General features: G+C 37.8%; 1 protein-coding gene across 1 annotated transcript in view; it reads right to left on the bottom strand.

The window, feature by feature from the left end:
• The window catches only part of VPS45 (vacuolar protein sorting 45 homolog), a 70800-nt gene extending 58876 nt beyond the window's left edge, over positions 1–11924 (bottom strand). Inside the window, exons 1-7 of the mRNA XM_032361185.1 lie at positions 11729–11924; positions 10952–11086; positions 7754–7814; positions 3875–3954; positions 2703–2771; positions 2444–2581; positions 1034–1144 (exon numbers count right to left, since the gene is read on the bottom strand). Coding sequence (XP_032217076.1) covers positions 1034–1144; positions 2444–2581; positions 2703–2771; positions 3875–3954; positions 7754–7814; positions 10952–11086; positions 11729–11821 — 687 coding nt within the window. The 5' untranslated portion in view covers positions 11822–11924. The remainder of the gene's footprint in view (positions 1–1033; positions 1145–2443; positions 2582–2702; positions 2772–3874; positions 3955–7753; positions 7815–10951; positions 11087–11728) is intronic.
• Positions 11925–13542: the final 1618 nt, after the last annotated feature.

Here is a 13542-nt window from a genome sequence, read left to right as displayed (position 1 = left end):
AATAACACAGTGACTCCTGGTGGCAAACTGAGCAAAACCAGAGTAATCTGGAGAAGGTGACTCATAATCATGGGAACAGTGGCATGACTCACGTCAAATTCTTTTTTTTTTTTTTTTAAAGATTTTATTTATTTATTTGAGAGAGAGACAGTGAGAGAGAACATGAGCGAGGAGGTCAGAGGGAGAAGCAGACTCCCCATGGAGCTGGGAGCCCGATGCGGGACTCGATCCTGGGACTCCAGGATCATGACCTGAGCTGAAGGCAGTCGTCCAACCAACTGAGCCACCCAGGCGCCCCCGCTCACGTCAAATTCTTAAGCAACCTTCATGCTAAGGCCACTGGACATAGAATCCATACAATGCTATACCCTCAAGGATTTAAACTTATTGAAAAGTCAATAAATAAAAGTGTAGATTTGATCTTGTATAAAAAAATAAAATAAGGGGTGCCTGGGTGGCTCAGTTGGTTAAGCGTCTGCTTTCGGCTCGGGTCATTATCCCAGGGTACTGGAATCAAACCCTGCATCAGGCTTTTTGCTCGGTGGGGAGCCTGCTTCTCCCTCTCCCTCTGCTTGCTGCTCCCCCTGCTTGTGCTCTCTCTGTCAAACAAACAAACAAACAAACAAAACTTTAAAAATAAAATAAAATAAAAATTAAAAGTGAGGAATGGGTAAATGACTATTTCAGTATTCTTTTAAGAGATTAGGGTCTATACAAAGGTACTGGCAGTAAGAATGGAAAACTACAGATAAACACTGTAAAAGGAGAAGCTACAGAATCTAGAAGTTGTCTTGATTGGGGTGAAGGTGGTGGCAGAAGGAGACAGGAAAGATGAGGCAGAAGAAAGAACCAAAGATGACTGTGGCTGGAAGAATAGGGATACCAAACGACCAGGAAACACAAGGCAAAAAAACCCCACAAAACTGAAAATAAAGAGGCAAGTACATGGACCATTCTGTTTACTTCCACATCTGCATTTTGATGAATACCACTTGAAATCATGCTTCTATTATGCTAATAAAGGGTTCTGCACCTGGTTTAGCAACGGGGTGATGGCATCATCACAACGATCTAAAATAAGCAGCAATGGAGGAACCTCCGTCCGCCGGAATTCAAACAGTTCATATTCTTTAGTTATCACTTGCTGTGGATGAGAGAAAGATGGTTTTGTCAACCAATTAGTTGGTAATATAAACAGAAATCTTTTTTTTTAAATTAACATATAATGTATTATTTGCCCCAGAGGTACAGGTCTGTGATTCATCAGTCTTACACAATTCACAGCACTCATCATAGCACATACTCTCCCCAATGTCCATCACCCAGCCACCCCCTCCCACCCCCCTCCACTCCAGCAACCCTCAGTGTGCCTGAGATTAAGAGTCTTTTATGGTTTATCTCCCTCTCTGGTTTCATTTTGTTTCATTTTTAACTCTTTTCCCCTATAATCCTCTGCCTTATTTCTCAAATTCTACATATCAGTGAGATCATATGATAACTGTCTTTCTCTGACTAATTTCACTTAACATAATACCTTCTAGTGCCATCCAAGTTATTGCAAATGGCAAGATTTCATTTTGATGGCTGCATAATACTCCATTATGTGTATGTATGTATCTTTTTTTTTTTTAAGATTTTATTTATTTATTTGACAGACAAGAGATCACAAATAGGCAGAGAGGCAGGCAGAGAGGGAGGGAGGAAACAGGCTCCCCGCTGAGCAGAGAGCCTGATGCAGGGCTCGATCCCAGAACCTGGGATCATGACCCAAGCCGAAGGCAGAGGCTTTAACCCACTGAGCCACCCAGGCGCCCCTGTATGTACTTTATATAAAATATACAAATAATACACATATACCACATCTTCTTTATCCATTCATCTGTTTATGGGTAACTGGGCTCTTTCCATAGTTTGGCTTTTGTGGGCATTGCTGTTATAAACATTGGGGTGCACGTGCCCCTTTAGATCACTACATTTATACCTTTGGGGTAAATACCCAGCAGTGCAATTGCTGGATCATAGAGTAGCTCTATTTTCAACTTTTTGAGAAAACTCCATACTGATAGACAGAAAATTAATACATAAAAAACACATTTAACAAAAGTTCTTTACACCTTCCTAGACCTTCCGAAAAGGATTCAAAGGCTTAAAAAAGTTTGGCATCATGTTGTTTAAGAGGTTAGGATTTAAAACTCTACTTTACAAATGCCTTAACTGGATCAAAGTAACTATTTAGCTTACTTAGCTTGCAAATGTTTCTTGAGTTAAGTCCAAAAATTTTAGCCCTAGTCTGTTGCTTTTTTTTATTACAAAGATCTACCTCTTTGCCAGTAAACTTAACACATCACCTCCTTGGTTGTAGAAAAAATATTGCTGTAGTTTCTGAAATATAAGGAAGTGAATGGTCTTGATGCTTTGGAACTGGAGATAGGGAAAGCCATACCTTAACACATTCTGCAAGTCTCTTTGCTGCCTCTGATGAAAGTTGGTAACGAATCATGGGGCATTTCTTCAGAGATAAAAGGAGAGCTGTCAGTCCTTGAGTTGTTCTGGATAGCTGGGCTGGATCCCAATTTCGACCCTTTTTGTTAAAAATGCATATTCAGAGAAAATATTTGAATTTTTTCTTACAAGTCCAATTACTTGCTGAATTAACTCCCACCTGATAAATAAACTTATTTTTTTATCCTTTTCTTCCATACCTGGCAGCAACCCAAGATATTGAGGGAAAACAAATGTGGATTCACAGCAATATAATCACCATAAAATTCCTGCAAACAAAGCACCAAGATTAGTCAGTTATTTCATATATTCCAACTGTATCATACAGCAATATTTTCATATGTGATATGATACTATGTGGTATAATCAAATTTGAGGAAATGCAGGTATAAAAGAGATTTAAAAAAACTGATCAATTAGTAACTGTCTAGCAATAGTCAATGTGGGGGAATAAAATAATTATAAAAGGGCAGCAATAATAATAATAATAAATCTTCTAAAAAAAAAGTTGTAGAAGTGTGTACACTACATTTCTGGAGACCTCTGTGTACACTTACCAATTAGTAAAAATAAGACACTGCTATAGGATATACAATGTTACACATAGATGAAAAAGAACTTCATTGTTCAGTCTATTCTTTTTTTTTTGTACAGTGTATTAACATGAGGGAAAATATGTTTTAAAATAGGTCATTCCTTTTATTATTATTATTATTCATTTATGACTTAGTACATCCTTTTGAAAATCCAAAACTTGTTTATTTGCTGTCCTATTCTATTCTTCTATCATTTATGAGGTGATAAATGTATTCAAGAACATTAAAGCATTAAAGTAAAAGGTAACATGACATGTTCTGATGTGATATATTATATAGCATGCAGAATATTTAGGCGTTACCAAGTTTTAACCTAACAACAAAAGTCTACTTTTTACTTCCCAGAGCAAGATAATCACAAACAGAACTTTAACAAACCTCATTCACATCCTTTACTTCCTGTTCTTTTCCAATCAGACATAGCCCTGAAGATGAACATTCTTATAATGTGGTTCAAAAACTAGCATAGGGGGGAAAAAAAAAAAAAGCTAGCACAGAATATATCTGACTCTGTTTCCAACCCTGTGAAACTCTCTCTACCCATTCAGTAGGATCCAGTACCAGTCCAATCACCTTACTCCCACTGACTCCTTTAATTTTGTTCCCCCTTAATTTGATACCTCTTACAAACTTTCTGAGAATAGTTCGGTGCAATGCACATTTATAATGTCTGATCAATAATCTCCCTTCTTTTGAGACAGCACCTTTCTTATGTTAGAGTCAAATCTTTAAAAAGGGCCAATATAAGAGATGTGTTAGAGGATCAATACATTTACCTGAACCTCAGCCACAACTTCCTGTTCATCAGCTTCAGCTAATGACTTCACATCACTCTTGCTGATCACATTACTGAAATCTGAAGCAGACATATGAGTTATGTCTGACTCAAAGGAGATCACTTTTGCTCCAATTAGACACAAAATAGCCTAATGATTAAGTGAAGTTTAGTATACATTGTGGTATATGTCACAGTCGAACACCTTTGAACTGAAATGAGTAGCACAAATATATTCAAATCCATAAATTCATACTACTTCAAAAGAAGACCACCATGGAGGCATTGGAGGATGCCAGGAAACCAAGTCATTTTACTGAAAATAGCAAATAAAGGGAAAAGAAGTGAGTTTTTATTCTTTTAAATACAAACTATACCACAGGTAACCAAATAGTAGATGAGGAGAAATTTCTCCTTATGGAAATATTCCAGCTAAAAAACAAAGAAGGAATGATCATGACAGAATTAAAACATCTTCATTTTTATCAACCACTAATGGATCAATGGATGGACCTAGGTATTGAGCATCAACTGATGCTAATATCACAATAAGAGACAATCAGTGAAAGCACACAGCACTGACTATGAAATATTCTTGCCAAGAACTAAAATCTAAATCTAATTAAGCTTCTATATCCAAGTACCAATCTACAGAACTAAAGGGCAGAGGAATATTTTATTTATTTGTGTATTTATTTATAAGATTTATTTATTTAGGGAGAGAGGGAGGATGCACAGGTGGGAGGGACAGAGGGAGAAGGATAGAGAATCTGAAGCAGACTTCACACTGAGCACAAAGCCCGATATGGGGCCTGGTCCCATGACCCTGAGACTGTGACCTGAGCCGAAACCAAGAGTCAATGCTTAACTAATTGCACCAACCAGGTGACCCAGGAATATTTTAAAATGCAAAGAATACGTTTAAGTACCCTATCAGGATGCAATTAGCAAAACCCAGACTGTGAGATACTGTAACAGTACAATGTAGCTTCTTCAATAAATAAATTGCACTGGAGAGAGAGAGAGAGAGAGAGAGAGAGAAAACACCTATAGACGATTAAAGAAACTTAAACAACGTATCAATTAACAGCAATGTGTGGATCTTATTATGATCATAACTCGAATACAAAAACAGTGAGAAAAAAACAAAACTGTAAGAGAATCTGAAATTTGAACACTGAGTATTTGAAAATAGGAATTATTTTTCATTATTTTGATAAGTATAATAATGGATTTTATTTTTTATTAATAATGGTATTTTGTAAAATAAGTCCTTATCTTTTAGAGATGCATACTGAAATATTTAGGGATGAACTCATATGATGCCTTAGATGTCCTTCAAAATAACACTGGTGGGGGAATAGGCAGTAGTATAACTAAAACAAGACAGACCATGGGCAAAGCAACTTTTCAAACTGGGTGGTGGGTACACTGGGATTTATTACACTATTTGTATATATTTGAAGACTTCCATAAGAGAGGTTGTTTTTTTTTTTTTTAATAAAGGAAGGGAGGAACCTATTAAACAACATATTTAGTAGACACAGAAATATAAAAATGAAATTATAAAAAGGTTAGATGAGCAGAAGGCCAATTCAGTGTTGATATAAATTGTGTTGAAAGTTTGTAATGAATGTAATCACTACATAAAAACTCATTTAGTTTATTTTAATCAAATAAAATTGTGAAATTGATTGCTTTACCCAAGTCCCAAGAGCCTGTTTTTCCTAGGCTTTAGTGCTACTTTATTTCTTCTACTTCACAGATTCACAGTGCAAATCAAACAACCTTTAGAACCAGAAGAAAAGACATCATGTTATTGGTTACTAATTTTAACTGCTGCCTCAAAGAAGGAGACTTTCATTTCATGACCTACTCAATTTTAAACGGAGAAACTCAGTACAAGAAGTGATTCCATTGTATGTCTACTTAAATTCGACAGTACAGGGAATCTCTCATATATTCATATGTGTGTGTACATACACATACACACACATCTCTAAGTAGAAGTTTCTACACTTTCCTAAGTATCTAGCTTGTGACCAACTAAAAATACTGTAATGACTACACACTTAATAGAAAGGCTAAAATAAAAAATAAGTGCAACACCAAATGCTCATAAGGATACAAAGAAACTGGATCACCTGTACATTGCTAGTGGAAAGTAAAATGGTATGGTCACTCTGGAAAACATTTAGCAGCTTCTTAAAACACTAAACATGGAACTACCATGTGACCCAGCAACTGCTCTCTTGCTCTCCTGGACATTATGTACTACAAAGAAATGAAGACTCATGTTCACACAAAAACCTATACACAAAATGTTTATAGAAGCTTTATCTGTAGCAGCCAAACCTGAAAACAACTCAGATATCCTCCAATGGGTAGCTAAACAAATTTTGGTATAACCACATACAACCACGGAATACCTCTCTGTTATAAAAAGGAATGAACTATTGATATATGTCACAACCTCGATGAAACTCAAGAATGCTAAGTGAAAAAAGCCAATCCCAACAGGTTATATACTATATAATTCCATTTATGTAATATTCTTGAAATGACAAAATTATAGAAATAGAGAACAGAGTAGTGGTTGCTAGGGGCTCATAATGGGGTTGGGAGGGAGGGAAGTGCATCTGGTATAAAAGGGCAATGTGAGAGATCTTTATGGAGATGGAAATGTTTTGTATCCTAACTGTATCAATGTCAATATCCTGGATGTGGTATTGTACTATAGTTATGTGAGATGCTACAGTGGGGGAAATGGGTTTAAGAATAAATGGGATCTCTGTATTATTTCTTACAACTATATATGAATCTACAAATTGCCTCAAAATAAAAAGTTAAATTATAAAACTCAGCCTGTGACTATTAGCCAAAAGAAAAACAATAACACCACCACCAGGGTGGCAAAAAATAATTAAATTGCCAATTTTTACCTCTTGAGGTTGTTGTAAGGGCTGAATGAAATAATTATATGAGAAAGTTCTTTATAAAATACTGTCTTATCACAAAGGTTAATTTTTGGGCTTTAATTTAATTGTAGCATATAGTGTAGAAAGTAAGTACATTTTAGAGTATAATCTAAACTCTAAAACTCCAAAGCCTTCAAGTAAGCTTTAAAATTTTGCAATGTCCTACATACTGAGAGTTAAGGTTTATCCTTGGTTTTGGAAATGGCACCAAATAAACTAGACTTACTCATCCATGAAGATCAATAATGACATCTAGAGGAGAATGGATGTAACTTCCAAAGCAGAATGTGTTACATTGAAAAAAAAAATCATATAAAATGTACAGTAACCACAAACCTAATTTATTTCCAGGACTCTGTCTTCCCCCCAACCAAAAGTTATGTACATAAGAGATACCTACTGGATGACTTGTACTTTTAAGTATTACATAAAGTAGCAAAGAGAAGTGGAATGTTTTCATCTGGTATGATGTAAAGTAAATCTCTGCTTTTCCAACAAACTCAAGCATATCCTCCTCCACATAAAGAAATCAGCTTCTATGCCTCAGTTCATAAAAGTATAAAACAGGAATAAGTATACACTTTTTGCTTTGTTTTGTATTTGCAGAGGTGGGATGTGAAATTTGGCTACTTGTAATTTTGACTCATAAAGAATACTGATAGGCAAAGTAAAACTTAAAAAGTAATTTTTACCTAATCAGTCAATGATGAAGAAAATCCCACTTAGCTCTCTAAAACAGCATATTGGTTGGTTACAGGACTTTTAGTACTTGGAAAGGATATAAAAAAATCAGACTCATATAGTGACTGATTCAGTTACTTTATTAACAATATGAAGTGTCCAACAGAACAAATTAGCTAGGATACAGTTACATGATGGAATAAGTGAAATAATATACTTACAAATAAAATATATACTGTATTTTGGTCTCCGGAGCTCTTGAATCAGATAACCCACATTCTCCTAGAAAGGAAACAACAAATAAACAAATAATATGTGAGAACTGTTTAACTGAAAAAATAATAAATATTGTTCATTGATTAATTTAAGTATTTACTGAGAATCTACTGAGTGTGAAGTCTAGATTTCAGTGTATGTTGCAGGGATAAGGGCTGGAAGTGAAAAAGAGTTATGTTAAATAATGATCTGGAATCATCTGTAGTATTAATGAACTGCATCATCGTGGCCAAATTAAGATTTCAAAGTATTAAAAATACAAATGTTGAAGTACAACATAAAACTAATAATAATTCTGTATATTTGCCTCAGGCTGCTTATAATAAATTATAAATTATAAATTATGTCTATAAATTATTCATCTAATCAAAATTCTTAGATAGAATATCAAAACGTATCTAGTTCTTTAAAAACTAGCATTCAAGAGAAAATACACTTGGGGTGCCTGGGTGGCTCAGTGGGTTAAAGCCTCTGCCTTCAGCTCAGGTTATGATCTCAGGGTCCTGGGATCGAGCCCCACGTTGGGCTCTCTGCGCAGCAGGGAGCCTTCCTCCTCCTCTCTCTTTCTGCCTGCCTCTCTGCCTACTTGTGATCTCTGTCTGTCAAATAAATAAATAAAATATTTTAAAAAAAGAGAGATAAAATACACTTAATTGCATTCACTTTGACTTTTAACTTACTGGGACCTAAGACTGTACAACTGTAATGTTTGTGAAGTATTTTCAACAGTAGGCTAAGATTTAAAAACAAAATATAGGGGCACCTGGGTGGCTCATTCAGTTAAACAACTGACTTGTGATTTTGGCTCAGGTCACAATCTCATGGGTCATGAGATCAAGCCTGGTGTTAGGCTCTACACTCAGCGAGGAGTCTGCCTGGGATTCTTTTTCTCCCTCTCCCTTTGCCCCTTCCCCCCAGAGAGAGTTTTTCTCTCTCTCTTGCAAATAAAATGAATATATCTTTAAAAAAAAGGTAAAATATGAAATTTAGAAGTAAAAAGTTGATTTTTATATGGCCAAAACATAAGAATTCCAATTACACAAGATCATAATGCAGGTTTTATCTATTTTTGATACTATTAACACAGTTAAATTTCAACATGAATTTGGTCCCTAGTCTAAACATGATATGCAATACAGTTTTGAATATTTAAAAAATCATACATTTCCTTAAAGAACTAAAAGTAATATAAGAAACACACATTGCCTATTAATGCCTATTAAATGGGAAAAGGTTTTGAAAACTCATTCACATTTAAAAATACATTAAAATGAACTTTACAACATAATATTAAAGAAAAGTCATTTTTATTTCTTTAGTATTTATTTATTTATTTATTTGACACAGAGAAAGAGAGCACAAACAGGGGGGCCTGCTCCTTGATGAGCAGGGAGCCTAATGCAGGACGTGATCCCAGGACCCTGGGATCAGGACCTGAGCTAAAGGCAGCCGCTTAACCGACTGAGCCACTCAGGCACCCCAAAGAAAAGTCATTTTTAAGAACACAGTTTTAGTAGGGCACCTGGGTGGCTCAGCTGGTTAAGTGTCTACCTTTGGCTCAGGTTAGGATCCCAGGGGCCAGCGGCCTGGGATCAAGCCCTGCATTGGGCTCCCTGCTCAGCAGGGAGCCTTCTCCCTCTCTCTCTGCGCCTTACCCTGCTTCTGCTTGTGTTCTCTCTCAAATAAACAAATAAAATCTTTAAAAAAACCCTGACATTTTTATTTTCAGAGAGTGTTATCTATCTATCTGTATATGTATAAAGAGGTTCTCTAATTAAAAATCTTAGGAAATGATGGACCAGATGATCTCTAAGATCCCTCTCAGCACCAAAATTTCATGAGCTACAAATATGAAACAACTGGAAATGACTATAACACAGTATTAACATATTCATTAATTTAGGAACTATTTATCAAGGTCCACCATGTAGCAGGCACTGGAGACATAATAGTGTGGAAAAAAACCCCAAACCAACCAGATACCATCTCTATTCGCATGGAGCTTACTGCTGGTAAGTGAGACAAATATTGATCAAACCATATACAATTTCAACTATGACAAGCAAAAGGGAGAAGAAGATGGTGCTGTAAAGTGCTAACAAGAGGAGGGTTTGACTTGGTTAGCAAAACCAGGGAAGATCTGCTAGAGGAAGTAAAGAAGTTCCAAGCAGAGGGAAAAGCCTGTGCAAAGGTCCTGTGGCATGATGGAATCAAGTGAACTGAAAGATTAATGTGGCCAAGAGCAAAAGGGGCAATGGTTTGAAATGAGACTGTAGGAATGACAGGAACCAGACCACACAGAACCATAATTAAAGAGTTTTTGCCTTTAGCATAAATACAAGTCATTCAAGGATTTCAAGTGGGGTTGACATGACAGGACATGGCATTTATATTTCAGAAAGTACATAATATACAAGCATGGTAAAAGAGTGCACTGGAGTTAAAGATCATGTATATAAAGATAATATACAAAATAAGGTTGAAATACTATAGGAGTTTTATAGGAGGACTCAATCTAGATTTAGAAGATGATGGATGAAAATGGACAGAAGGCTAAAGAACCTTTAATGAGGGGAAGAGAACAAATAGAGAAGAGGAATGAGCATATAGAAGGATGATAAAAAGGCCTAGTTGGCCAGAGTGGAGGAGCAGAGATTGGACACAGGAGGCTGGATACATAAGGGCAGGCCAAACCAGCTAAAGGAGGGATCTGAGGGCTGGGCTACTAAATATTGATTTAATCATGGAAGTAAAATTCAGCCATTATATGTATCTTCCTGTGCATAGACGTGAATAAAATGATACAGACTCGAGATATTGGTGTAGGTACATAAGTATATAAGATTAAGTGGCAATGGTGTTCAGTGTGATGGATATGGAGATTAATCCAGAAATAAGTGAAGTGGGTCTCCGCTAGGCTAGTTAGTGGTCTAGGAAGTAGCTGGGAACCCAAAAGGCATCTTACAGGAAAAAATGATTTTAAGGAGTAAACTGAGATGTGGAAAGCAAGAGAGTCAAGATTATAACTCTGATGAACCAGGTTAATTATGATGCCACAAACGATAATACAAATTTATTTTGCTTTCTTAATGCTTTCATATCAGGGTGCTCTGTGTTTGCCTGGGCAAATGACAGCTCAGTACCTTGGTAGGGCGAAGAAAACAAATTGCTTTCAGGTGTTTCATGACCTCTCGATTTTGAGAATCAATGCGTTCAAAAAGGTACACTTCCTTCTGAAGAATCTCTGATTGTGTGTATACCATACTCACTATGCCAGTCTGTAAAGAAGAAGAATTAACTAATCATTATGCTAGTCAAAATAATATAAACAAGCAGCAACACCTAAGACTTAATTTTTTTCCCATTAATAATTGGCTGGATAAGGCAAATACTAACATGTAGTAGTAACATTTACTGAACACCCAAAACATGTAGGTAATGTACCAGAATGAAAAACATGTTCTCTCTCAACACAGACAATCCATAAATTTCAAAAAAAAATTTTTCCCATCACCTTAGAGTGTGATTTTTTTAAAAAAAATAATTCTGTGACCAACAAATAATAACCTGTCATCTCGGCTTGAGCATTAACAGCTTTATTTTCAAAACAGAACGCTGACTGGAAATAAAATTCTTCCAAGTGTCCTGTCTCACATATTATTCCTTGGCAGAGACATTGAGGAAAGGACTTCTGATTCCAATAAATTGTTCCGGGTAGATGAAGAAATCTCTGGTGGTAGTTACAGCTATTTACACTTCAAACCACCAGACAAGCTTTATTACCACCTTTTAGTTCCACACAGAACTGACCCTCGCTTCAAAACCTTTAAACACTAAATCCTACAGCGGAGTGGGAGTAGCTGTTACAAGAGAGCGAGCGAGCTCCCTCACAAACAAATACTGAGCAAAAGCAAACTCACCGTTTCTTTATCCATGAGAAGTACTTTCATACCCGGTCCGCTGTCCTCTATCATTTTGGAAACGTACTGCTTCACAGCAAAAACCACGTTCATGGCCGCGAACTGACAGGCTAACCCCTACAGCCCTTCCCGCCCCCTTTTTTCGTGCTAAATTAACACCCGGCCCTTTTGGCCGGGTCTCGGCTGCTTCCTCCCCGCCGGGCCTTGGCTTCCGGAAGTCCGGGCAGCTACTACGATGCTGGGAGTTGTAGTTCCGATGCGCTAGGTGGTAGACGGAGCCTCCCGCCTGAATGGAAAAATCCAGCTGAGACCCCCTGGGTCGCCGCTCTCGGAAGTGATTCTCTCCCCACCTCCAGCCTGGAGCTGTTTGAGGCCCGGACCCAGACCACGGCGGGCCGTGAGTCCGGGGTGCCCCGGCTGCCCCCGGAAGTCTCTCCTGCTGGCTTGGAGAGAGGGTAACCGCTCGCGTCGTGGAGGAATTTGGCGTAAGGCCGACTTGGAGGCAAAAACCGCAGAGTGCAGCCGTGGTCACTGTTTGCTATTAAGTGAAGGATTAAGGGAGAAGAGCTGGCGCAATGCTCCCGGCCGCTTGGGAAGGTATTTGCTAAGTAATGGCCGAGATTCGTCCTCCCCGGCTTCCTCGTGTCGTTAACAAGGCGAAGACGGTACTCCTGCAAACCGAGGCCCGAATTGGTCCTTTGAGGACTGAGGGGCAGGCGAATCCGAGTATTTGTTGAATGAACGAACAAAGGGAATGCCCTTAAGGATGTTTTGGGAGCGGCCTCTGATCCACCCCCACCTCCCACCTCCCACCCCGAGGGCCGGGAGCAGAGTCCGCCGCGGGTACTCGCGGGGCGCGCGAGGGACCCCGGGTTTGGCGCTTTGGGCTACTGGACTCTGCGGGGTCCTGCTGAGCTGGTGCGAGGGACCCGGGGCCCTGAAACTGGGGGCAGGAGCCCAGTTAAGTCGGAAATGGGTAGGGGGCACGTATCCGGTGGGGCTAAAGCAACGTAGCGCGAGGATTTTAAGGGAAAACTCACAAATTTTAAGAAACAAAAACCTGACCACAAAATGAATCTTAAAGCCATCAATGTTTAAATGTCTGCATTTGTGTTTCGTACCCCGAGGGTCTTCTCTCCATTATGCCATTTCTCGAAAAGGGGGGAAAATATTAGGGAATTGAAAAATCAGAGAGAGACAACTGCAGGGCATTAGCAACTGTTAATTGCTTGTAAATGTTTCCACTAAATAATGACCAGTGTTTGTTGGGGTCACTTTTATCAATAGATTCAACATTACCAAATCAGTCGTTCTATTATGTTTTAAGAAGTATACAGTTAAAACTAAACCGAGAGCACGTTAACATTAGTCTGGCTATCAAGATTATAAAATGTTTTATGCAGGTATCAAATCCTTTAAGGGAGCTCAGAAGCCAAATAAAATATTGTAATTGCATCACCTCTGAAATTGTGAAAAATGTTTTCAATTTTTCTACCGTGTAAATAAAACTTCCCATTGGGCTTTTAAAAAAGATTTTTGAAGAGACAGTGAGAAAGGGATGCACTGGTCTTTTTTTATCAATTTTTGAATTATATTTTGAAAAAGAAGTCTTATTGTGGCTTCCCAACCACACAAAAGAATGAGGCACGAACAAGTCAGCTACAAGAGAAAGGGAGCAGGGGTCCACCACCTGAACTCCTCTGCAGTCCTGTATTTATTCTATAGAAGATAAACAGCAAAGGAGCTGAAGGATATACATTAACCTTGTCTTGTAGATAAACAAGGAATGTGTTATGTTGATTTGTCTTATAGAT

This window comes from Mustela erminea, chromosome 10 (genome assembly GCF_009829155.1).
Source record: "Mustela erminea isolate mMusErm1 chromosome 10, mMusErm1.Pri, whole genome shotgun sequence".
Taxonomy (NCBI): Eukaryota; Metazoa; Chordata; class Mammalia; order Carnivora; family Mustelidae; genus Mustela; species Mustela erminea.
The sequence above is the reverse complement of the archived record's forward strand: the minus strand, read 5'-3'. Positions and strand labels throughout refer to the sequence as shown.